Source organism: Trachinotus anak, unplaced genomic scaffold, assembly GCF_046630095.1.
Source record: "Trachinotus anak isolate AG129_WGS33_773 ecotype Australia unplaced genomic scaffold, CSIRO_AGI_Tana_v1 ptg000007l, whole genome shotgun sequence".
NCBI lineage: Eukaryota > Metazoa > Chordata > Actinopteri > Carangiformes > Carangidae > Trachinotus > Trachinotus anak.
Genome location: NW_027273858.1, coordinates 23,817,233 through 23,844,073, shown reverse-complemented (window position 1 = coordinate 23,844,073; position 26,841 = coordinate 23,817,233). Strand labels below are relative to the sequence as shown.

The 26,841-nt window shown below is 40.5% G+C and overlaps 1 protein-coding gene across 5 annotated transcripts; it reads right to left on the bottom strand.

Moving 5' to 3' along the window:
• Positions 1 to 1,854: 1,854 nt before the first annotated feature.
• Positions 1,855 to 25,255, bottom strand: macroh2a2 (macroH2A.2 histone). Of its 5 annotated transcripts, none has more exons than XM_071481504.1 (9): positions 25,053 to 25,253; positions 23,230 to 23,407; positions 18,511 to 18,617; positions 16,999 to 17,196; positions 15,326 to 15,430; positions 15,048 to 15,147; positions 14,854 to 14,943; positions 3,368 to 3,542; positions 1,855 to 2,391 (listed from the first exon to the last, which is right to left on the bottom strand). In XM_071481504.1, exons 2-9 carry the CDS (start codon positions 23,399 to 23,401, stop codon positions 2,226 to 2,228), a joined length of 1,113 nt encoding a protein of 370 aa, XP_071337605.1. In that variant the 5' UTR covers positions 23,402 to 23,407; positions 25,053 to 25,253; the 3' UTR covers positions 1,855 to 2,225. The 5 variants fall into 5 exon arrangements, 4 of the variants coding, with proteins under 4 accessions (XP_071337605.1, XP_071337606.1, XP_071337607.1 ...); XM_071481505.1 differs by having other exon boundaries at positions 23,230 to 23,402; XR_011691485.1 differs by lacking the exon at positions 1,855 to 2,391 and adding an exon at positions 9,690 to 9,812 and having other exon boundaries at positions 3,405 to 3,542; positions 25,053 to 25,254.
• Positions 25,256 to 26,841: the final 1,586 nt, after the last annotated feature.

The window sequence follows — 26,841 nt, the reverse complement described above, 5'->3', positions numbered from 1 at the left end:
TAGTATGTCAAGCAAGAACACAAGGAGCCTGGAAAAGATGGTTAAAAAGGCTGGGTATGTGCTTGGCAGGAGTCTGGACTCACTCAGGCATGCACTGTAAGATGCAGCCATCTTTAACAATACCAACCACCCTCTCCACAACATCCTTCAGGTCAGAGAAGCAGCTACAGCAGCAGCCAGTATCTCATCTCACTGCGCGGTTGGGGAAATCCTTTGTTCCCACTGCCATCAGACTGTTTAACATCTCAGCCAAAGGCAGTGAATCATGACATGTCTAAGATCTTAATTGCATACAATAGTGGGATTCTGGAGTACTATTTTGAATTTCCCCAAGGGATCAATAAAGTAAGTACCTATCTATCTATGTATCTGTCATAGTGAGTTGCAGACACTTCTTGACACTTTTTGAATTGTAGTCTATTTTCACAGGACTGTTTGATTCTCAGTTTTTTCAGTTTATACACAAAGGGAGGCAAATATTTAAAAATCAGGGGTAGTTTCAATCAGATTTTTAAATAGGCCAATATTTTTCAAAAACTGGTTTAACTGGGGGAGGCCCGGTTAGGGCCCATACCATATTGGGCGCAAGACGCTCTTAGCAGGCAGTCACCGGTTCAACTCCCGCTGACTCTTTCCTGCATGTCATTCCCCTCTCTCCACCCCCTTTCCTAACAGTCTCCACTAATCTACAATAAAGGCATAAAAAGCCCAAAAAAATAATTAAAAAAAACAACTGGTTTAACTACCTTAAGTGGGTCAACCAAACCATATAGGATGTCCTGTAAAATAACCAGATGAAGGTCTGTGCACGGAAGTATTGTTAATAAGTGATCTTACTCGAACTGTACGAGACAGTCTGCAGGGGTTTTCTGCACAGCCTCAATCGCCCCATTGTCATCTCCCACACACACCTGTCGATTCACAGCTGTGCAAAGTTCTGCTTCTTATTGAAAGTGCAGTTGTAAAAATGCTGCAAACTTTGTGATGGTACAAGTGTCAACCTCTGCCTGCTTCCAAAAATCCTCATTAGTCTCAAAACTCTCAAAAGAGTGAAACCAGCACTGAAACAACCACTTGGGGTCCATTTGAAAGGAGTTCAGCTACAAGGAAACGGTCCAAATTAGATGAACTTGTTCTGTCTGTGAGGATTGTCCCATAGCTGCTCCCTGGTAACTCTGGTAGCTCTGAACATGTTTCATTTGACTGTATTTATATATGAATGAAAACAGTTTTAGGAAAGTGGTCTCAGACTTTTGGATGCCATTGTATATATTATTTATTCTTGTCAATAAATGTGCAGATCCAAACAACGTCTGATCTGCTAACAAGCCTAGTGTGTCCAGTATATCTTGTTCCTCTGTGCTATGGGGCACCATTGCTGAAAGACTCATCAGTCCAGCTATTTTATGAAATTACTGAGCATTTAAAAAAAAAACAAAAACATTTTTTTGAGTTTTTTTTTTTTTTTCAATTACTTTACAGCTTCAGCAGGTACCAATTGGCCTGGAGCGTGAAGCCACAGACAAGTCTGCACATGGGATTTGTTGAATATATAGAATTTGACCAGATTTATTTATTTAAGTCTTGCTCTTAATTTGACTGGTTGGGTTTGGAGCTACTTTTAATCTTAGGATGTTTTGTGTTTATGGATACTAGCATTTTATGGTAGAAAATAAAATTACAAATAACGTCTGCTATTAAATACTCTTGCTCCAATCAATGATGTCTACTTGACATTCTACAAGTCTACGTGCATTTTTTTCTATACTATAACATGTTAGACTAATTTGAAAAACTGTAACATCTTCAAAACAATATTCTCAAAAATGAGAAAAAAACAGTAGAAAACAAGTGTTGAAAGTTTGAGCAGATCTCTGGTGTAAAACATCTGAGTTTTTATTTCAAAGCAGAAAGAGAACCACAGTTTTTTAGTAAACTAACTGTATCAGAAACTACAGAGGCCAGAAAAAACTGTTATATTTGTACATGGAATGTAAAAACATCAGTGAAACAAGGAACCATGATGTACGGATTTAAATTATCTAATCTATAAAGAATGCAATCTCTTGAAGGGACAGTGGAACATAAATGTGAACAGCACTCCACTCACAAATAGTTTTTTCCTCAATAACCAAGACATGACCAAAACCCCTACTGTCATACCGCCTATCTACACCATCAGCAACAAACAACATTTAGAAAAACAAACCCTAAAACAAGAATACTCATTTGGGGTCTAGCTTTGCCATTTCCTGAAGGTATATTCCAATGCTCTCACTATCAAACAGAACAAAGTAAATGTTTTTCAGAGAGGAGCTGGTGGATGACACAAAATGGTTGGAGATAGCCTTGAGGATGAGCTGGGCGGCTGTTTGCTTTGGGAATCCATTCCTGTGAGAGAGATTCAAGTTGTTAAATGACTGTCGTGAGCTGTAGAAACTGATATCACAGCAGTAAACACAGGACACTGTCACAGTACAGACTAGTGAACACAAATGTGCATGATCTGGAACTAAAAACACAGCTATAAATGATAATAATGTGAAATGTCATTGTAAATAGAAAGCTAACAGATGGAGTTCCAACCTGCCACTACAATTATCATTACTGCTGTCAAATTATTTTCTCAGCTGCAAGGGTAAACAACATTTTATTTAGAGTCACCAAATAAAGTACATTTCAACACGGGAAAAAATTATAATGCTCCTTCTTCTCTGGGGTTGTCCACATGATCAGGTTTACATATCTATTTAGAAGGGTTAGTGGGCATTCAGACTGAAAACAGCCCTGGATCCATTAGGTCCAGATGGAAAACATCTCTGGAAAGTTATCAAGGCAAAACTTGTTAGATTTTCTTGTTGTGACAACCTCAAAGTGAACAGTGGAAACAGTGTTCTACCAGAAATGGAAGCTTGCATGTATTTGACCTACCAACATAGCACCTTGCTGGATATTGTCATGTTGTATTGCAGCAACAATTAAGCTTGGTTTAAGTTTTTTTGCTAGGCAACCATGCTTTGGCACCCCGCTATCTGCCATTGTCACTTAATGTAAAAGTGATTTATTAAGACATTAAACCAACATGTTAAAATTGCCAACAACACTCCTTTTTCCTGCAGGGCAATTTATACCAATGCACAGGTATTTAAAAGATCATTTCAAAGTTGATAGACTTATGATTTACCATGAGCCTTTGAAATCTGGAGTTTCCATAAAACAGGCGTGATCCAGCTGTTAAGTTTCAAATGTCAGGAGTAGATTAGTTCTACTGACCTGCTTGTCAACTCTGAGTAGACAAACACATTAGCAGCTCTTCTAACTGACGCATAGAGGATTTGAGATGAATGGATGTCAGAGTTGAGCTCACCGTCCAGCAGGAAGTGAAGGGAAAGCTACAGACTTGAGCTTCTTCTCCTCTGCTGCTGAGAGACAGTTCTTCACCGTCTTCTCTAGCTGGTCTTCACACTTCTCAGAACCCCACTGAGGGATGTTACAGTGGATGATGAAGCGGGCTGCCATCCCACTGGCTTGGCTCACTGCTACTGCAGGGTCCAAAGACACAAACAAATTTGACATTGTACCCTTAGATGCAAACCATATGCAGAAACAGATATTACATCCTATTTAATTCATACTTGTCAGTGGCACTGGCAGGATTATATTTCATAGTATGCACAAGAACCACCTGTCTGCTTGTAGGCTACCTTTTAGGTTTTCCACTCGGATTGTCACCCAGCGCATGTAATATGGGATTTTCACATATTTGAAGATAAAATGCTGCGTCCTGTTTTTAATCAATAGAAGATGCAATTTGTCCCATATCCCATGCTGTGAATAATGTAATGTCAAGTAAAACCAAACTAGTTATAGTCTACAAGTGAATTGGAGTTTATCAATGAGCAGTAGACTGACAAGCTCTGTGTGCTGTGAGAAAACACATGTATGGTTGCCTTTTACACATAAAAGTAGCCATACAGTGTGGTGCACAGATGGTTCACCTGGGAGAGCGCAGGACTAAAAGGCTTACATTTAAGGCAGTCCAGGTTCGAGTCTGATCCGAAGCCCCTTGCTGCATGTCATCTGCTTTCCTCCCTGATACTAATCGTAAAGCTGTAGTACACTGCATTTTTTGTCATCTTTTATTTTTAGGTTATAGCACATGAAAGAGTGTGTATCTGCTTTTTGAAATCTCAAAAAATATTTACAAAAGTCATTAGGCAAGCATTAAGCAGGCAATGGATTCCCTCATTTAGCTAAATTATAACTATATATATATATATACATATATATATATATATAATAACTACTACTGAGGAGGAAATTACTGCCTACACTCTGCTAGACCGTGTGTATTGTATGTGCTTTCTCTGATGAAGCTTTCTAGCCTCACATAACTGTTTTCCCTGCCTATTCTTGACTCTCCATTTTTGGACTGTGCTTTTTGCCTTCTCCTTTTTGCCTTGTTTGCCTGGTTCTCCTGCCTGCCTGTTGCTGACCACTGCCCATGCCCTGACCTTGCCTCCTGTTTATCCTTGCCTGCTTTCGTCTAAAGGTGAATTGTTTTAAACGTTTATCGATGTCTCTGAATCGTGCATTTCAATCCTTCCCATTCTGAGCTGTGACAGAGTGAGGGTTGTTATTTATTTTTATGGTATGTAGATAGCAGGTAATGTTGTGTTTTCTTGTTTGGCCACATTTTACATTATTGATACTATACATTTAACCTGCCATAAAAATGACTACGATTTTTTGGTTAGCTTACTGTCACAGTGTCATGATGGTGCCCAGCTGATGTGTCAGGTTCACGTTGTTTGATGTGGGAGGATTCTGATGACACTAACTCTTAATATGAAGATGTGTCTGAAGCAACTGATGACGATTATGATTATTGTGACCAATCAGATCATTTAGAAGCAGAACTGGAACAGTGTTACATAAATATTGCTCTAAAGACCAGAGGTATGTGTAGGAGTGTTTGGGTTAAAGGTTGCTTCTAGTTATAACAGACATTATAACAGCACCACACATTAACACATTCATCCTTAAGTGGCATGTACAAAAATATTTGAGAACTTGTGTTTAGATTTTTTTCAATTTCAACATGTGTTTCCCCATGTGCATGCAATTAAGTTCCTTATCCGTCTGTGGTGCTGAAGATGTTGCTGAATTCTTTTGGTGCTCGGGGCAAATATTACTGTTGAGCTCATATTAAACTTAAGATGAAGCAGTAATGATTCCCACAAGATTCACAAATGTGCTCTAGGCCTGTTGTATATAAGTGGGAACAACACGCTCGCCATAAGTTAAAAGAAAAGAGAAGATACAAAATCTGAAAATATAAAATAAAGCCAGTATAATTTTAGCCAAAAGAGATGAACATATTTGAGAAGAGAGAGAGGAGGACGATGATAACAGAACCTAGTAGATCAATTGTTGAATTAGACTGTCTGTGTGTTAGATTTATTTTCTAATTTAAACAATCACTCATTTTACATTACATATCACAACAAAGAAAGTTAGTGTTCATGAAAAAAGTATTGTTGTGTTTTGAATTAAGCTTTTTTGTTCAATCCAAATGTAGGACTCAGCGACGATTGAGTGGTGTAAAAAAAAAGCAGTTTATTGTAGAATTTAGGAATGATGGCTTGAAGTTGGGTCTGGGGTGGCTTGGCAGAGAACTGAGGAAAAGTGGAGAGCAAACACAGAGCTGGCTGGATGCTGGGGGTTTGAAAACATGACAAGCTGAGTGTGGCAAGGTCTTGGCAAGCAGGTGAAGGTGAACTCAGAAACTAGGATTTTGGCCATATTGTAGGACCAAGAGTGAATGGTCTGGCGAAGAGTGAACAGCCGAAGTTTAAATACTGCAGGCAGGAGTTGATGAGCTCAGAAAGGTATGCAGGTGGTTTGGTGGGAGGAGGAGTCCAGAAGGCAACGCCCTGCCACACACACACACACACAGACAGGGGCAGACTGGGTATAAACAGGAAACATAAGGAAGGGGAAAACAACAGGAAAACAGTGAGTGAGAAACAGGTACTGGTAACCCCCCTTTAACGGGAGCCTCCAGGTGACCCACAAGGTTCCTACAGATGAGCCTGACAAAACTTCTTAACCATACAACCATCTACAATAAAGGACCTCAAAATCCACAACCTCTCCTCTGGACCGTATCCCTTCCAGTTCACTAGGTACTGGAAACTGCATCCCATGCTACGCACGTCCAGCATGTGCAGGATGATCCTTGATAAGCCAGGTGGGTGGAGGGGGCTTGAAAGAAGGGCAAAGCGGACTGCTGGAAACAAGCTTGAACTGAGACACATAAAAGATTGAGTGAATTCTTATGGTTCTGAGTAGTTTAAGTTTGAGAATGGTACAGTTAATACTCTCAATTTCAAAGGGACCAATATATACTAGGGTGAAAGTTTCCTTAAGCCAATTTTTAAGGGAATATTTTTTGAAGACAATCACACTTTCTGACCTGGTTTATATTCTGAAGTGAGGGCCCTTTGGCGATCCACAAAGCCTCAACAGAACAAAGAAGTGCAGAGCAAGTGTCCCTCCCAACCTTGTGGCAACGAGGGAGATGCATCTCATTGGATGGGCAGGCTATCTCACTCTCCTGGGAGGGGAACAAAGGAGGAAGATAGTCCAGGCAGTTAACCCTGGAGCAGAACTAGCTCCAGGAGTAAGAATTGGTAATTGTGACACAGTGTAGGGCCACCTCCAAATCCTGGTTAGTTCTCACCATCCATTAGTTTTAAGATGGAACCCTGAGGAGAGACTGACGGCTGTGCTCAGAGGTTGAACGAATGCCCTCCATACCAAGGAGATTAATTGTGGTCAATGATCTGATGCAATGTCCAATGGAGTCCAATGCAGGTGGAGCAGTATTGAGCTGACAGAAGCCTGGGAAGAGCCACAAAGTGAGCAAACTTAGAGAACTGATCAAAAATTGCGAGAATCACTGTGTTACCTTGGTACGGAGGCGGGCATATGACCAAGTCTAATGCTACATGAAAACAGGGACTGTTTGGCACCGCGAGAGGACTTAGCAGACTTGCAGGGGGCTGATGAGAGGCATTTCCTTGGGCACAGACAGTGGAGACATAGGCCATGGTGTCCATGTCCTAGTGCTCCACCAGAAACATCTCTTTACAAGATGGAGAGTTTGGTTAACACTAGGAGGGCAGACAAAACAGGAGGTGTGTGCCAACTGGAGAACCTGAGCAGACAGAGTCAGAAAAATGGTTAGGAGTGCCAGGTGAGTATGGTTGATGCTGTTGGGCCTCCTTAACCACTGGCTCCACCTCCCAAGAGACAGGTGTCACCACACAGGTAGGAGAGAGGATGGTGTCAGGATCAGAGATGACGTCCTCAGAAACGTGCTGGTGGGAGAGAACGGAAGTCCTAGCATTATGAAACCCAGGTCGACATATGAGAGTTTTGTGTCAGGATCAGAGGTGACAACCTCAGAAATGTGCTGGCAGGAGAGGGCATCAGTCCTGATGTTACATGACCCAGGGCAAATAAGAAGAAAAAAGAATAAAGACCAGTTAAGTTATTTTTAAGTTTTTATGATCAGTTCAAACCACAAAAGGCTGTTCAGCCCCCTCTAGCCCAGGCTGCCACTCCTCAAGTGCTAGTTTAATTGCTAGGAGTTCTCTGTTCTCCACATCGCCCACATTTCTTTCAGATGGAGAAAAATATTTGGAGAAAAATGAACAGGGTGAAGTTTATCATCAGTACCAGAATGTTGTGAAAGTACAGCCCCCACCCCAGTATCAGATGCGTCTACCTCCACAATGAACTGAAGAGTGGATACTGGCTGCACCAAGCCTGGGGCTGTGGTGAAGGAATCCAAGAGGAGAAGACAGAAGAGGAGGCTATCCAGGAGAGGAGTGCTGCTACTTGGCTTAAGTCTTTGATTAATCTACGGTAAAATTACCAAACACAGGAATCACTGGAGCTGCTTCCAGATGGAGAGTCGGGGCCACTCAGCAACCACCTAGGGGTCCGTTTCCCAAAAGCATAGGTGCTAACCACATCAGCGACTTGCGATGCAAGTATTTCCCAAAACCATAGCTGGAACTAGCGTGGTAACTACATTGTGACTTACATGGTATGAACCATCGTTAATCGACACAGAGGTTTCCCAAAACCACAATTGCGCCCAACGTTCACAAACAGCTATGTTAAGTTGTAGAGTTCAAAGTAGCTTAGTTCCTAGTGATGCAGTTCAAGGAAGGTGGTCATCATGTAAGTTATTGACATAGTGGTGTACAGTGACTTTTGTGGATAGGCAACCAAAACCGAGCAGCTGAGCCCGTTTCGCTAGATGCATTGTAATGGCCTTGCTAATAGTTCTTGTATTTTCTCCTCTACAAGAAGCTTATGATATTACTATTATTATTATTATGGCTATTTTTTATTTATAACAATAACAATAATATTTGTTATAGTAATAACACTTATTATTATTGTATGATTACAATATGAATAGCCAAATATGTATCATGTAGCATCACACCTGTCATATTTAGGCATAATATTACAACCTTAGTGAGGTTTTGGTCCCGCTGTAAAAGTCAGAAGCAGGAACACATCAGGAAACATTGTAGTTTGAACCAAGTTGGTTCAAACCAATATGATTCAAACTACTGTGGTACCAACAAGGTACGAGAGTTTTGGGAAACCATCATACTTCAGATGTTAGTTTAATGATGCATCGTCCCATGTTATTTCAGTGCTAACTTCCGTCATTGTACGGGAAACAGACCCCTGATCTTTTCAGGGTCAGTCTTCACTTATCCATACCCCAGGAAGCTGACTGTGATGGTGTGTGACTCACATTTCTCTGCGTTGACATACAAATTTTCCCTAGGGAGTCTTTGGAGAACCTAGTGGACATGAGAGACATGTTCAGGCATGTTTTAAACAAAGTGGGGATATCCTCGAGATACACCAATACAAAGTGGTTAAGAAAATCCCTCAGCACATCATTTACAAGAGCTTACAAAACAACCTGGGCATTGGTTAAGCCATATGGCATAACCAAATACCCCAAGTGTCCCAGTGATGTGTTGAGGGTTGTTTTCCATTCATTCACACCAGATGGTGAGCACTGCATAGATCCAGCTTGCACTTTTAAGGGGTTCAAAAGCACAGTTGTGGCAGAGAATATTTATTCCTGACCATGATATTATTCAGGCCCTGGAAATCATTGCATGGTCAGAGTGAATAATCCTTTCTGTCCACAAAGAAAAACCCAGCACCCAAAGGAAAGGAGGATGGGATGATAATACTTGCAGCCAAAAAGTCCATGTATTTTCCATTGCCTAACATTCCAGTCAGGAAAAGTTGTACAATCTGCTGCTTAGCAGGGGTGCACCGGAAAGGATGTTGAAAGCGCAATCATAAAGTCAATGCGAAGGCAAGGAGAGGTCTTTACTGTAAACCTCCTCTAAGTCTCTAAGACAAGATCAGAGTAAGGTACAGTTCAGTGAGTTACTTCGGGCAAAAATCTCCCATCTAAAGCATTGGCTGTGAAGGGCATCTTTGATCTGAAGTCTTGTTTTGATGGGGCAGTTCGACTCCCCAGTATCCCCACCTTTACTGGTGAGTCCTGTCTTTTGGGCAAACCAGGCAAGCAGCAATGAAGTGACCAGACTGACCACAATACAAGCACTCACCCTGTATTGTCTATCAGCCAGTGGAAGCTTAGCTTGACCCAGCTGCTTGGGTTCCTCCTAAATATTACCAGCTTGCAGGGAGCTTGGAGCCATGGAATGACAGGATGCAGAATACCTTGTTCTCTGGAGAGGAGGAAAAGGAGGAATATGGGAGACTGTGTGAAGCTGAGGACAACCAACTCTCTCTGCGGCATTCTTGCAAGCAATTGTTTAACCTGATGGCAAGAGATGATAGGTCAGTGGGTTCACCTCAGGACGCAAATTTATGCTTGAGTTGTCCAAAACTCAGCTGAATAATCAGCCACACTCCTTGTACCCTGTCGAAGATTTAGCAAGCAGTTAACTGCATTTCTTTGATAATTTGGATGGTGAAATACAGCTTTCAGTCAGGACACAAATTCATCATTGTAAAGGCTTATGTTTTCATTTGCATCAGCTGTCTCTGCCCAGGCCAAAGCTCTTCCCCAAACTGTGTAGTGTAGCTTGGATTGCTCATAAGTAAAGGTTTATGGCTATGGGCTGAAAACCAGGGAACATCAAAAAATGAATTATTGGTGGAGATAGGCAGAGGATGGCACTGCTGGAGGCAAAACCGCTGGCTGCGTGGCTGGCAAAGATTCTGAAGAGGGGGACGAGGTAAGCACAGGGAGATTTGGTTAGTTAATTGGGTGTTACCGTGGCTTGGTCGCTATCTGAGAGGGTCCATAGAAACTGCCTGTCTTGTCCGAGGAATCTTCGCTAGCAGGCAGTGGCTCTATCCCTGTCCAAGTCTACTGGGTCCATAGTAGGCCAGATCATTCTGCTACGTTTTAGATTAAGCTTTATATATGGACCCCAACTCAGAGACAATTGAGCAAGCCAGTGTTTGATTGAGCGATTGAACGATTGAGCTCTCCAGTGTTCCAAGCTGAGGCTTGGAACACTGGAGAGGGGAACAGGTAGCAGGGAAGAGGACTGAGCTGGACTGGAGAACAAACACAGAGCTGGCCGGATGCTGGATCTCAGGCTGGGGGTTTCAAGACATGATGGCGAACTGAGCATGCCAGGCAAAGGGAACCTGGAGCACAGGCAACCAATAGGCTGGAATCAAAAGCGACACCAGGACACATGAATCGAAAACTAGGATTCTGGCCATAGCATAAGTGAATGGATGATCTGGCGAAGAGTGAACAGTCGAATTTTATATGCAAAAACTTGTTGAGTTGATAAGCTATTTAGAAGCAGGTATGCAGGTGGTTTGGTGGGAGCATGTGTTCAGACGGCCATAACCAGCAACACACACACAGACAAAGACAAACTGAGTTCAAACAGGAAACACGGAACAAGGAAGGGGAAAACAGCAGGAACACAGTAAGCCTGCACAATATGAGGAAAATCTGTGACGTGCGATAACATTGTTCGATATTATGATGACTTGCAATAAATAAACAAATATTGAAGTGTGCATATACAGTACCTATGTCTTCCTCAGCCATCGTGCTAACTAACCTCACAGTCACCCACAAACTTGTACAAATCATAAACTCCCAGATAGTCTTCCTTCCTTTATACAGGAAAACACTGGTCTAACTTAAGAATACATTCATTACTATCTACTTGAAGTTTAAATGCTATATGATCAACTAAAGTAAAAAATGTATATATCATTATAAATAAAAATGTATATATGTTATGTGCATCATGGCTGCCAGTTTACATAGAGGTCAATTTACAGTTGCACAGTTTTCTCTTTTTTTGATTCTCCAACACCATCACTGACACCACCACATTTGTTCTGTTTTTGTTTGCTAACAGCAGATGCCTATACTACAGAGCAAGTTCGACATTCCTGGGATATCTTTTATTTTTATCTGGCTTAACTGAACCTAACATTGACTGTCTACAAAGCTGGTTATCAACAGGCTCAGTTAACTCTGGATTTTCCTATCTGGCTATGAATGTGTTTATGTCAAGGGGCACACTGTCATCACCAGGGACGAAGTACTTAATATGATATGAGGAGAAATACTGTTACCTGCTGGTAATTATAGCGACATCCAAGTGTGATATTCAACAAGATTAAATGTAAAAACTAAAGTAGGATAGAAGAATAGAATATGAAAGAAACACTAGAAAAAAATTTAAATGATTAAAGAGTCAATTATATATTGAAAATAAATTATTATCATCAATAATTATTAAATATTATTAATGATAATTATCACTAATTATTATTAGTTAAACTACTATGAACATGTCATGCCAGACTTGCTGCTGCCAAAAGAGAGAGAAGTAGTTAGTGTCTGATGAGGTCAGTCTGACAGAAAATTGGTTAATAATCATGGGAAATATTTAACAGTGAGTGGTTTGTTTTTTTTTTCTAATGTAAGACATCAGATACTTATTTTTTATTTCCAGTTATCGTCACAGACCTCCCCATGTTATTCTGAACTGCAGTGATGGAAAAGTAAAAGTAAGCTGTAAGGAATTATGTTGCTATTAAAGAATCTTTATTCAGTTCAAATTAAGCTATAATTGTTAAGTAGTTTTTTAGTGTGTTTAAGTCCCATCTGTTTGTTAGAAGCTCCGTTTTAGAACCAGAGTGAACCCATGGAAAGGATAAAACAGCAAAACAATATAACTATAATCATACTATACTATCTACAAAAATGTTTACTGCTTTATTATTATTTATCACTTCACTGTTAGTAGTTGGCCTGTTGACAGGTTTTGATCTGATCCTCTGAAGTTCAGCTGCTCTGGAGCAGGTTAGAAGTTCAGCAAGCTAGTTAAGGCAGCCCAACTTAAATCTGCCTGAAAATCTCTATAGCTGCACATACATTGGCCTCAGAAAGTATTGATGCCCCTTCACTTTTGCGTACTTGATTGCATTGTAGCTTTAATTGTAAATTTATAAACTTGCCAATCAATCTAAACTCAGTAACCCATAATGATATGAAGTGAAAGTGAAAATGAAATCATGCTTCTTTTTTTTTTTATCAAAAACTTAAATCTCATTAACAAAAGTATTCAGACTCTTACTTCAGTACTTTGTAGAAGCCCCCTTTGCAGCAATTACAGCTTTTAGTCTTCTTGGGTAGTCTCTACAAGCTTTCTGCACCTGAATTTGGGCAGTTCATCCCAACTTATGAAATCTCTGCACGATCTGCTTCTTCCTACACCTCTGAAGCTTCAGTCAAATATTCAAACCCACCCATGCACATTTTTCCCCAGAATTCATGTCAACTTTAGGTTCTCCACTTCAAAATCATGGCAGATCCTCATGAGCCACATCAAATTGGATTGGAAGCGTCTGTGATCTATGGGGTTTAAGTCTGTGTTTTTGGCTGAGACTTGTCACAAAGCCACTCCAGTGTTGTCAACTTCAGGTCACTGTCATTCTGGAAGGTGAACTGTTCATGTTGAATACACTCTGGAGCAGGCTTTCTACAAGGGCCTCTGTATTTAACTGTATTCATCCTTCCCTCAGTTTTGACAATTCTCCCTGATGCTGCCACCACCATGCTTCAACATAGCCAAGTGATGAGCAGTGATGAGCAATGCCTACTGTTCACCAGATGTAGTGCTTGGAGGTCTGCCCAAAGAGTTCAGTCTGTTCAGTCAGATTGATAGAGTACTGCTGAAATGATCATCCAGATCATCCTTCTGTCAGGTTCTCCCATATCTGCAGAGGACTTATGAATCACAGCCCTTCTTGCCTGGTTATCCGGTTTGGCCAGAAAGCCAACTCTTCGCAATTATTGAGCCCCCTGTGCTCCTGGAAATGCTCAAAGCTTTAGAAATGGTTATAATCTATGCCTTGGGACAATTTTATCGCAGATGTCTACAAAGAGTCCCTTCGACTTCATGGTTTAGTTTTTGCATCCTGTGGCCTCTACTGGTCTGTGAGGTCCCACTGACAACCATCAAGGGTTATGAAAAAAGGCCATTTGATTTGCAAATTGATGGGCCTGCCACAAAGCCTGAGCAGTATTGCCTTGTACAACCAGAAGAATAAACTATTCTGCAGCAGCCTGACTGAAGAGTTCATGTTTTCCCATTGAAGAGAGGTGCTGTTATATACAGACTCCTCTGACACCAAAGTCTCCAAGGCTGGCAATTAGTGAGGACAGTAAGGAAGTGGAGGGCCCAGAAGGCAGCAGACCAGGCAGAATCATGCATGTGATTCAAGGTGCTGACACAGTGCTCTGATTGGATCAGTGGCATTTGCTTGAGCAAGTATGCCAGGGGCAGAGATAGGTGTCACTTGGTCCAACAGGAGGTGCTAGACAGGCTGTTGCATTCATCAAGACAGGGGAGAAACCACAGGCCTAGGCAATGGTGTTGGGTGGGCTCCTTGTCATTGTCACAAAATTGGCAGCTGAAAGCTGACCTGCTGAAGTTCCCAGAACCCACTACAGTGACCACACTAAGACCAAACCAGACCACTAAGTGGTCCTGTTGGAGCGGACTGTACCCTGGGAAGACCGGATAGAAGACCCATGAGAGGAAGAGGTCGACTTGGTTGGCAAGTGTTGGAAGCAGGGATAGCAGGCACAATGTGTCCTTATATTATTATCTTTGCTGGCCAGTAAAGAAGTAAATAAAAAGTAAAGTAGCCATCTAAACACCACCATGGCCACAGAGAAGGCCTTCAGATGGCTATGGATTAAGAGGGGGGATTTGTGAACTACACAGGCCTCTAAGACACAAGTCTGGCCTGATCAACCTTAGCTGGATAGCCTGGGAGAGGGTGTATGATTGTTGATGTGTCCTAGTGCACATTGCAAGATGTGCAGTAGTCCCAACATGCAGTGTGAATTGTGGGATCTTGTATACACAGGTGTGCATGCCTATCTAAACTATGTCCAATCAATTCATTTTGCCACAGGTGGACTCCAAGACGCCAACTTTTAGACACATATTAAGGAAAATTAAAAGCAAGGAGGATGTATTTGACCACATTGTCAGTTGTTGATATTTAATAGATTTGCAAAAAAAAAAAAAAAAACATTTTCACTTTGTCGTTATGGATTATTGAGCGTAAACTAATGGCAACAAAATAAAGTGTGCAAAAACTGAAAGGGTCTGAGTACTTTCTGAAGCCACTATAGCTTTTCATCAAAAAACCAACCTCAAACAGCACAGCTGATAGAGGTTTACCACATTCCAGGACAGCCTGTACCTGATGCTACCTCCAAAGGCCCCTGTGCTTTCCGCAGCTCCTTAACTCCCTCCAGGAACTCTCGGCCTCCAGCTTTCTCCAGGGCATTGCCTAAACAGAGCACAGCAGCGGCTGAGAACAAGATTGGATGGGCAGAGGGAACTGTGAAATATTGTTCATAAAAAATAAAATACACATGAACATGTCCTCCTCACCCACTCCGTCTTTGAGGTCCATCTCTGCATTTGTTGGGTTAATTATCCCTTCCACCTTGATTGTTCCAATTTTGCTGATTTCACTCTCTGTTAGTGAAAGCTGTGGATTCACAAAGTCAGCACAGTGTGAAAAAAACAGCTGCTGTAGTTTTGTATTCATGATACATAATAACATATACACAATAATACAATAACACTGAGATGTTGGTTGGCCTTTTACCAAAACTCAGTGATTTTCGGTAACCTGGCCTTCACTGAGTCCAATCCATGTATGTTACCTTTTGTCCGAGGAACAGGCTCTTTGCTGATAGGATGGTGAATCCATCTCCAGGACCATCTTCAGCTGTGGAGTTTGGTAGAGACTCTTTGTCGTTGTCTATGCTCTTTGCCAGATGGAGAAAAAAAAGATAATTTAATTCACACTTGCATTGTAACATTTAAAGCTTAAAAGCATGAATAAAAGAGCTTATATAAAATAAATAAAATATCAAATTTTATATTATACCACTATATTATATTTATATTAAAAATGGTTAAATATGTTTAACATAAAAATTCCTTCTCGACCCTAGACACGTTCAGACCCTTTCCTCAGTACTTAGTTGAAGCATCTTTAGCAGTGATTCAGTTGTAAGTCTTCTTGGCTATAATGTCACAAGTTCTGCACATATGAATTTGGGGATTATATGCCATTCTTCTCTGCAGATCCTCTCAACCTCTGTCAGGTTGACATTTTCAGGTCTTTCTGGAGATGTTCTGGCTGAGTTATTCAAGGACAGTTACAGAGTTGTCCATAAGTTACTCCTGCATTGTCTTGGCTGTGTGCTTAAGGTCATTGTCCTGTTGGAAGGTGAACCTCCATCCCAGTCTGAGGTCCTAAGCGCTCTGGATCAGGTTTTTATTAAAGTTATCTCTGTCCTTTCACTGCTCAGCTTCCCTTCAACCCTGATCAGACTCCCTGTCTCTGCCTCTGAAAACACCCCCACTGCCTGATGCTGCCACCACCATGCTTCACCATTGGGATGGTGTTGGATGATGAGTGGTGCCTGGTTTCCTCCAGACGTGACACTTTGAATTGAGGCCAAACAGTTCAATCTTGGTTTTATCACAATAGAGAATCTTGTTTCTCATAGTCTGAGTCCTTTAGGGGCTGTTTTGCAAATTCCAAGCTTTTTTGCTAATTCCACATGGCTTTAGCTGAGGAGAGGCTTCATCATTTTTTATTGTCCATCGTCCACTCTGCCATAAAACCCAGATCAGAATAGTGCTGCAGCGATGGTTGTCCTTCTAGAAGTTTCTCCCATCTCCACACAGGATCTCTGATGCTCAACCAGAGTGACCATCAGGTTCTTGGTCACCTCTCCTTCTTCTCTTCTTCCCCCCCTTGCTCAGTATGGCTGGGCGGCCAGTTCTAAGAAAAGTCCCAGTTGAGCCTACATCATTCTATGTCCATGTGCCACTGTGCTCTTGAGAACCTTCAATGCAACAGATATTTTTTGTAGCCTCCTCCAGATCTTAGCCTCGACACAATCCTGTCTCCTGAGCTCTGCAGGCAGTTCCTTCCTCCTCATGGCTTGGTTTTTGCTGACATGAATTGTCAACTGTGAGACCTTATATAGACAGGTGTGTGCCTCTCCACATCATGTCCAATCAGCTGAATTTACCACAGATGAACACTCATGGTGTAGAAACATATCAAAGATGATCAAGAGAAATGGGAGGAGCCTTAGCTAAATTTAAAGTGCCATAGCAAAGAGGATACTTATGTTAATGTGATAGTTCAGTTTTTACATTACAAAAATTTCAAAAATTCTGTTTTTGCTTTGTCATTATCAGGTATCAGGTGGAGATTGATGAGCGAATTTTGTTATAGCATGACGCTTCAACATAACAAAATGTGAAAAGATTGAAGGTCTCCCATATCCCTGTCTGTTCTGTTGAGTTGACTGACCTTTGGCTTTCGGCCTCGTTTGCCTTTAACCTTCTTGAAGGATTTGACGGGTTTCTTGCTCTTTGAGCGCTCTTCCTGTTTCTCGGGGATGGACGACTGGCTGTCCACTTTCACTCGGCTTCCCCTCTTCTTTGAGAGCAGCTCTGGGTGGATCCGAGGCAGAACACCTCCATTTGATATGGTCACCCCCCGCAGAAGCTGATGGAGAAAACATTTCAGAACAATAATTACAATATTATAACTATAAGCCAATACCCAAACAACCACCATCAGATTCATTAGAAAGTTAAGTCACTCATTTAAAAGTCACTTCCTGTGTGGGAACACTGTCTTATCAATGACCAAAAACTATTTCAAGCAGCCCTCATCAATATGTTTATATTAACAATGAATGACATGACTCTGTATAATGTGAAAGGTATGGCAATAAACAAAAGAGGATAATCACCAATTCTGCAGTTGCCCTCTGCTCTACCTGTTTTTGCTCATTGTTTGGTTTTACAATCCACAAAGTCCACTCTCAGTAGCTGTAGTAGATGTTCTGAGTGAAAAACTTGGAAGTTAAAGCTGTATAGATATATATATAGCTGTATAGGCATATATATATATATATATATATATATATATATATATCTTATAAAGTTGAAATGGAAAATGTGTCATTAACAGTTTCCTATTTACACATCCAGCACACACTGAGCAATATTTGCATTCATTTGTAGTTGTGTTGAATGGAAGTTCAATATTTCTCTCCTTTTAGATCTACTTTGGTCTCCATCAACTCCTGAAAAAAATATCTGGCTCTTCAGCTGCTAAATGCACCACTATATTCACCAGCTAGTCTCTAACTGTGTCTGTCTGCTGGACCAGAAGTATTCAGTCTGTTTATCAAAGCGGAACAGAGCAAAGTATAGAGATAAGCGTGGTCCAGAGAAACCTAATCCAGAGCATTAAGGATCGGACTGGACCGAAGGTACAGAGCCAAGATATGCAGGAGTGGCTTAGGGACAACTCTGTGACTGTCCTTAAGTGGCCCTGCCAAACCATCTCTGGAGAGACCTGTAAGTGTCTGTCAACCAGCAGTCCCCATCCAACCTGATCGAGCCTAAGAGGATCTGCAGAGAAGAATGGCAGAAAATCTCCAAATTCAGGTGTGTAAAGCTTGTTGCATTAGACCCAAGAAGACTGGAGGCTGTAATCACTGCCAAATGTGCTTCAACTAAGTATTGAAGAAAGGGTCTGAACGTGTCCAGGGTCAAGAATTCATCATAATGTGATATTTCAGTTTTATATTTTTAAATTTTATATTGCAAAGAAAAATGGTTGAAATTGATGACCAAATATTTCTCTCTATCACATTTACTTTTGTACGAAAGAAAGTGGATTAATAAACTGTTTTTGCACATCTACAAGAGGAGTAAGTATGAGCTTTGTGCATATAAAGTAAGAAACAGCTGCTGGCTTAATGCTACACTCTGCATCAACTTTAGGAAAACCAGGAGCTATGTTTACCTGGTTGAGCTCCTCATCATTGGCTACAGCAAGTTTGATGTGCCTGGGAGTTATTCTTCCTTTCTTGTTGTCCCGTGCTGCGTTTCCTGCCAACTCCAAGATCTCAGCTTAGAGGAAAGAAAACACTGTGTGGAAACCCATCAAACATGCAGTGTGCGTTCTGGTATAATACACAACAGTCAAGAAGATTAGACCAAACTCTCCAGCGCAGACACTAGATTGCTGCGGCAGTGAAGTTTACATAGACACAGCAAATAAACAAAAACCAAAAGGCCTTTTTTTTTTTCGTTATTGTGATCCTATTTGTGTTATTGGCTTTATGGGTCAGGAAACTTCCTTTAGTACGATTCCTATTTCTAAAAGAATCATACCTATCATGTGCTATCATGAACACTGTGTTACAATGTTTATAATTTATGATCATAATTCTTTGTAGATTATCTAACAAGGTCAGGAAGGTATTGGAAATGAGTTGGTAAGGTTGTTAGATAATTATGTATCACCAGGCAATTTTCTTTAGTAACTGCCTATGTTTAGTCTTTTTGTTATGTATTACACTGTTGTTGTCGTTGCAAGAGAGGGGTAATAAAACACCAGATGTTATTTATCATTTATCAAGTTTGTGATATATGAAATGTTAGACTACTACTAACAGTTAATAAGCAACTATAGGACATATATGTTGGTTTCTTAGCACAAATTCAGTTGGACAGAAGTATATTTACATACAACACATCGTTTACACATGCACTAATACAGTAAGCATGAGTAGATATGTTTACAGCGAGAATTATATTCACTCAGAAATATGCTGTTACAGGCACTGATGCTGGTGTAAATTAAACTTGAATCATATGATGCCACACTGTTAGGTGAAATTGGGTTTGTAACCCATAGCATTTGATGAGTTGAAAGTAAATTTTGAAAGTGTAAACCAGGGGTCTGCAAGTACAGTTGATCTCCAATTTTTTCTTACCTGTTACATGGTGGGCCAGAACATAATCAAAGGCTAATTCTGAGAAATTGATTGATAACAATGCAACTTAAATTTACTTTTTGTGGCCACAGTCACATATATACGTTTGACTAACTCACTGAACTGTTGTTCTTTTTTCATATCACATCATATGTGCGTTATATCAGAGGTCTATCAAGCAAGCGACAGAACCTTTGGAATTTTCTGTCAAAACTTTTCATAGTAAAAGTTAAAGCTTGTTTTTTGCAGAAAAAAATGTTCATTCTTGCACTTTTATTTTGTAGAGAAAATCGCTGAAGAGGAAGTGATCCTGTGGGTAACTGTTACTGCTATGACGGAGATCTATTGTAGAACCAGGCGTTGTGCACTGCTCCTGATGTGACGCAGTTGTGTCTGTCATTCACTCTCAACGTCGATAAAAGTATGGTAAGCATCTTCAGGTAGGAGGAGATTCTCTATTTCGACTACAAATATTACTTTAGCTACAACTTCATTTGAGACTGTCAGTTTGATATTGTAAGATAAAAAAAAATGTAGATTATCAAAATAATCTGGCGGGCCAGTTTTGGCCCACAGGCCACCAGTTGCCAATCACTGGTGTAAACTATGGTTTTAAAACTGAAAACAGGAATTCAAACATTTGAAAATAAGATTTAAATGTCTGAAATAATTGCAGAGTTTGAACTCACTTTCATCACATATTGAACACTTTCCGGACATTTGAACCTTCTCTTTCAGTTTTGCATGCTGGGATTATAACCAAGAAGAGGTCTGAAACTGCAAAAAACAGGTAGCAACAAAAGACCAGACCAGCCTGGTTGCCAGCTAATGGATGCTGAACCAATCACGTGGCTTCTAAGACCATAAACCAGTAAGCCAATGGTCACACTGAACATTAATCAATACAACATGGATATGTATGTCTGGAGTAGGCCAAGTTGCTGACATGAATGTATTGAATGACTCAAAGATGCCACTTGAATAAAAATTGCTTGCCTGGCACATAGGCCAAAAAAGTTTTCTAGCTTCCGGGTTCACTTCCACCTTGTTCAACTAAATCATACATTTATGATTCCCCCATTGCCCCCGCCTGCATGGCCCATGGACTTTGGGTTGATGACATGAAAACATATCTCACTTTCTACTCTGGGAAAAAATATAAATCTTCTGTGGAATAAAAATTCATAACATAAACAGACTAAAAACTGATCTTGATTGCATTTGGAGGTGTCTTGTCAACAATTTTACTGACGTGACAATTGTGGTCTCTGGGGAAAGTTCTTTTTGGGCCACAGGGAATTTTTTCAATGCAATAGAGCACATGGCCACTTGGACAATTTAGCAGCGAGGCTGAGTGGCGGCACTGTATCCAGCTCTCTTAAGTTGCTACAGGAGACATTGGATTCCAAGGCTCAGGAGTATGTGTGGCACTTCACAGTCCACATCAGCATGACACTGATAGCAGAAGTGACTCCAATACCCTGCGTCATAGTGGTATCTGCCAATCTCGCAATGCAGTGGACAAATTGATCGAACAAATTAAAGAGCACTAAGTTGATGGTTAGCTACAATGTTGATAATGTTCACTACAATGGAGAAAACATGAATATGAATTCATATTCAAGACAATACCACACTACCTGACTCCAGAAGCAGTCATGAACATAACATGAACATTATGCCAAACAAGACTAGGTTTAAACCTGTATAGTCTGGACTGCCTATGGTCAAATCCTGATTTTATAGCCACAATGTCATCTGACAAAATCACCATACACATCAGTTAAGGACAAAGTCTGGGCTGTGATTGCAGCTGTATTTACTGTAAATGACCACACATAGAGAAAGTTTGAGGAGAAAGAATAGCACTCTTACTTTATCTATCATCCTGGGATCCGCAACAGTTTATCCTTTATTTAACTCAACTCCAGAACGTAACAGACTGAGAGGCAGGTCTTTATTTGTTTCATATGTAGAATTGGTCATAGTGGTACTTTAGTGCGAAGCCTCATTTTCAGTCACTCCTGTTTGTTTTGCTAAAGTTACTGCATTAGGTGTGAGTATAAAACTCTTTATTTCTCAACAGGGCTTTTATTGCTGTGCTGCAGTAAGCGTATGGTTTCATTTCCTGTTGCTGGTGTTTCTATTGTTTACCTGTTATTCAGATCTGCTAGTTTCTTTAGCAGTTAGCGATGACATCTCTCTCTCCCTCCTTCTCTCCTGCTCTCTCTGCTTGGTGTGTCTTGGGTTTAGTTATTCCTCTGCCACTAATGATTAATAATAATATTTATTTTTTCTTTTTATTACTATTACAAAGTAGTTTATGAGTTGTAATGGAGGTGAGGCTCAGTGTATTGAAAGCACTCCTCCTCCTGTGGTTCCCAAGCAGCCAGGAAACCAGAGGCATAGCCCTAAGCCTCCAGTTGGCATTCATATATGGTCAAGTCATACACCAGGTTTATGCCGAGTGTTGTTGAAAAAAGTCTCTAAATATAGCAAAAATACACTAAATTGGCAACACTGCTTACAATAAACACCCCCTGCAGGCTCTCCGGTGAGCCCTGTTTGCACCACAAACTCCAACTCGGTGAGGAGGCATTTAGCTGACCAACAGGGAAATATGATTGGTCAGTCAGTCAGGGACATTCAAGGTGGTCCAGCCAACAACTCCCTGGCATAATACTTTTTTAACCAGAGGCCCTAGTCTGATCAGACAATGGAATCCTGCGCTGTATTTCTGTGGTTATAACTCTTTTGTCTGTCATAAATAATGCGTCACAGAATTGAAAATGTCTTCACTGGACACAATTAACATTAGGTGTCGTATTTAAATTTCAGTAGTTTAATGTTGGCTAGTTTGTGGGGCAAAAATTTCTCCCAAAGCAAAGTAAGACATCAGGTCCCTTTGAAGAAAAGCTGAAGTGTAAAGCCCCTTTTACAATAGACAAAAACTTGCTAACACACTGACACACACACTTGTCACAGCTGAGCTCACCTAACAAAATGTTTTGTAATCAATCCCAGCATGTATCTTCTTTGAAATTATGGAGAAATATTTACTATTTAATGCCTCCCTCCTCTTTCCATGAGTGGATCAAGAACTCAAGAAGAGTTCTTACAACATATGTGTCATTAAGACATGAACATTATTTACAAAGTAAATTAGCCACAGCTTGTCCAACTGTTTTTTTTATTGTTTGTTAATGCCAGGCATCATTTTATTCTAAAAATACTGTCAGATATACTGCCTGAGCAACACAGAAACAGAGACTGCAGGCTCTCAGGTGAGCTCTGATGTCACAGAAACACAGACAGGTGAGCTGCAGGCTCTCTGTCACGAAACATAGGTTGTGTTGCCCAAACCAAAGAATTAAAGAAGAATTGGAGCTACAGAATCTTAAGTGAGATTTGAAAATGGCACACAGCAGATACTTGGTTCAAACAGAGCACTTCACCACCTGCAGGGTTTTATACATTTATTTTCTTGTAACATTTTCTTGAAAATCTATCAAGACCTTTCAGATCCTTTCAGAGTTCAAACTCTGTGTATTGAATGTCTGGAAAGCAAATTTTTAAACTTTGAAGATATGAAAAGAAATTATTTCAGACATTCAAATCTTTTTTTCAAATGTTTTAATCATATTTTGAGTTTTAAAACCATAGTTTACACTTTCAACATTTACTTTCAACTATTCAAACCCTAGTTTTATTGTTAAGGAACCCAATCTCATCTCATACCCTACCTGCCAGGTACTCGATGACAGCTGCCATGTAGACAGGCGCCCCCATGCCAATGCGGTATTTGTGCGTGCCAGTGCGCAGGTACCTCATCATCCTCCCCACGGGGAAGATGACACCTGCCCTGGCTGAACGGGACAGCTTAGTGGCCTTCTTCTTTCCTCCTCTGGCTGACATCCTGCTCTGAACACAAGGAGTACAACCAAAGCAAGTGAATAACAGAAATAACTACACACACACATACACATATCAGTCCATACAGACAGTTTTATTTTTCCAGCCTTTGACATATCTTTCTCTGAGTTTTCTGCCTCCACCCCAATACAATGACAATATCAGGGCACACGTCCTTCCAGAAACAGAGTCCCTATTAACCTGGATAAACTGCAGAACACCATGGAGACAGTTTTCAGAGAAACTATTTCTTTGGTCCAAAGTAGTTCCACTGAACCTGGACAAATAGCATCAAAATTAATTGCTTAGCTCATTTTGCAATTTTTGGCCACTGTTTTGTGATGTAGGTGAACTGACGTTTTATGTGTTATGTATTTGATATCTCAGTATGAGTGCCAAACAATTGAAACCAGTATACCACTGGTTTCATTTGTTTAGACCACTGGCAGTGAGAGCTTGAGTTTGCCAAAAATTAAGGAAATTAACTAGAGCTGAATTTAATGAGTAATAAGCTAACCCACAGAAGATGGTACATCACTTGTAACTTTCATTTAAAAAAAATTTCACTTTAGTTTTTCAACTTTTATATAGTATATCAAATCCTAATTAAATAATTTTTAATTATTCAGTGTGATAAATGATTAACTCCAAAATAGGTAGCCTACAACTTAAGTGCAAATTAAGTACAGGGGAACCTGCGGCAGATCATGTAAAACCTCAGTGAACCAACAAACAGATCAAGTGGATGAAGTCTGTGCACTGTCTTCAGCTTGACAGCGTAACATAATTTCTGCACAGTAAATTGCTTTAACATGTTTGTATACCAACCGAATAGTGGCCTTCTATGAAATGGAAAAAACATACGTCACGTCCGTTACTTCTACCTAATCTCATGGAGTAAAATCGTTTTTTCCTCCTACAAACCACACGCGACCGAGGATGTTTCGAAGGAAAGGTTACCTCTTTCCCCTGACGTTTCTATTTAAATAAGTTCAAGCAGTAGGCAATGTGATTAAGATGCGGCCTTTAGCAGAGCCCACTGGATGTCACATATAATTTCCATGTATGCACAAATTAACACATGAACTAACTGCTGTCGTTACAGAGGAGGGAGATGATGTGTAAGCGTGGTGTTCCGCTCATGAGCCCAATGGAAAGAGGCTGGAATGTGACCAGGGCCGTGTAGGCTAACGTTACTGTAGCTACTGAACCTGAACATTACAGTTGAGCAAGAAACACCTCCTCGACGTAGCTACGCAGACCTTTGACCAGACTTTAATGTTTTTTTTATTGTTGCAAAGGCCTGGCACGGCGACACTCGCGTATACAGAGACATGGGTTTATTTATAAGCACTAATGTTCCAAAGAAAACGTGAAGCTGCGTGTGAATGTTAGCTGACGGGTGGTTTGCGGCGTAAAGCTCAACAGAACGTTTTAGTACCCACTACGCGAGAGACGTCTGTGACTTATTCTACAAGGAGACATTAACCACAACGACCCATTTTTAAAACAAGCCCCGCCTGCCCCTTCTTCTCCCATGTAGCCTCCAGCCCTCTGCATGTGTTTAATCACATCAGACGTGGAAAGGAAAGGGTCTCCGTCACTCCGGATGTGCGCCCAGGGATGAAAAATGAAAAGCCTCCCAAGTTTCTACCTGTTTTGACCTCCTTTGATGTGAATCAACGCGAACTCGAGATGCTCCTGCAGGGAAGACAGGCGAATCCCGCCGGTGAAAGGCGGCGCGTTTTGTTTTGGTTCTGTATTTTTGCTGTCCTTGTGCGTAATCTTGCTTCCCAACAGAGCAAGCAGGAACAACGTAGTCTGGTTGGAGGCTGGCTCTGTGCTACTGATGCTGCAAAGGGGAAAAATTCAATAGAGGGAAAATTCAGTGAAAACGCCCCCTTAACATGGCTTCAAGAGGCAAAATGTTGAAAGGAACACGATGTGCTCAGAGATAAAGACAGCGTTATGTTTGAAAGCAAAGCAAATACAAATAATAAATAATTAATACAAATATAGTTTTGTAGGAGGTCTAATCCAAAATAGCCTTAAATGACCTCGCAAAAGAGGCCTTAGAGTATGTGTTTTTTCAATTAAGATTTTCCAGCTCTCCAGCCTCCAAGGCAGTTTCTTAGTGACTTACTGTAGACGGTGTATTAAATATGAATGAAATGTGTGTGATTCCAGGTAGCAGGTAGTAAAATAGTAAATGAACATCTCCCCTCCTTGGACATGCAGACTGTGGGAAATGCATCAGACAGAAGACCCAGGCAGCTCGTTTGATGCAGCAGAAGAAAAATCACATATGACTGAGAGTCTCAGCTTTTAATCAGATCACTTGATCCATCTTTGACATGTCAAAGCCAATAGATCCATGAAGGGGGACAACAGACATAGCTACTTCCTGAGGCTATGGGTCTACATTATATTGACTATCACATATTCTCTACATCATTGCAGACCATTTTAAAAGACATATCACTGTGTTTTGTAATGTTTTGTATTTTATTTGAATATTATTTGGTATGATGAGTTCACGGTTGCACTGTTAAAGTACTGCATTCAACGCATGTATTTGTTTAAATCATACAAGTTGAGCGTGATTAATAATAATTAGTTGGTGGTCATGTGGTATCAGAAAAAAAATCCTGTAAAATAACAGAGCACTATTAGAGCAACTACTGTAAAGCAGTATAGGGTAACACATACTAAAGCATTTGCATAATTGCCATCAAACCAGATAGCACTATACCATCTCAATATAAAACCACATTTGTATAGCCTGTAGATTAACTTATCCACACAATATCTCAGCATTCTTTGAACTACCGTTACCACAGCCCAGTAGACACAGTACATAGGAGTAATCTGATCTGTAACCTTTATAGATTGGAGAGTTTGAGTCAAGTCCCATGTATGTGTCAAACATATGTGGCCAACCAAGCTGATTCTGATATTTCAGACAACAATATGCTTCCAACTTTGTGGCAACAATTTGTGAGTGGCCCTTTCAAGGTTCATCATGACAGTGCCTCAGTGCACAGAGCCAGGTCCAGAAAAGCTTATATATGAACTGCTGATGCTGGACATTTCCACAGGGATATGCACATGTCTCATAAAACCCACAGTATGTGGTCCTTGTGCAGTGGCCTCTGCAGTGATTCTGATGGCCATGATGGCAACAACCTAAATTGTAAACATGACATCAAGAATTCAGGCTGTTTTGAGAACAAATGGAGGAACTTCCCAGTGTTAGTGGTGTTTCTATAAAGTGCTTGGTGAGTGTACATATTTATTAATATGTTAATTATTAATAATTATTTAATTAATAAAGTCCTGCAACAAAATGTATAATAGTGGTGTTTCTAAATCACCTGTGTGGAGTGTTTATTTCCCTCTGTTCATTAACATGTTTTTCATTGTTTTTATTGATTTATTTATTT

Excerpts from the sequence above, each read along its gene's own strand:
- macroh2a2 (XM_071481504.1), bottom strand. The coding sequence starts at position 23,401 with ATGTCAGCCAGAGGAGGAAAGAAGAAGGCCACTAAGCTGTCCCGTTCA. Across the intron at positions 17,197-18,510 it reads ATGATGAGGAGCTCAACCAG|CTTCTGCGGGGGGTGACCAT; the intron begins GTAAACATAGCT and ends TTTCTCCATCAG. Across the intron at positions 15,148-15,325 it reads GCCTGTTCCTCGGACAAAAG|CTTTCACTAACAGAGAGTGA; the intron begins GTAACATACATG and ends GTGAATCCACAG.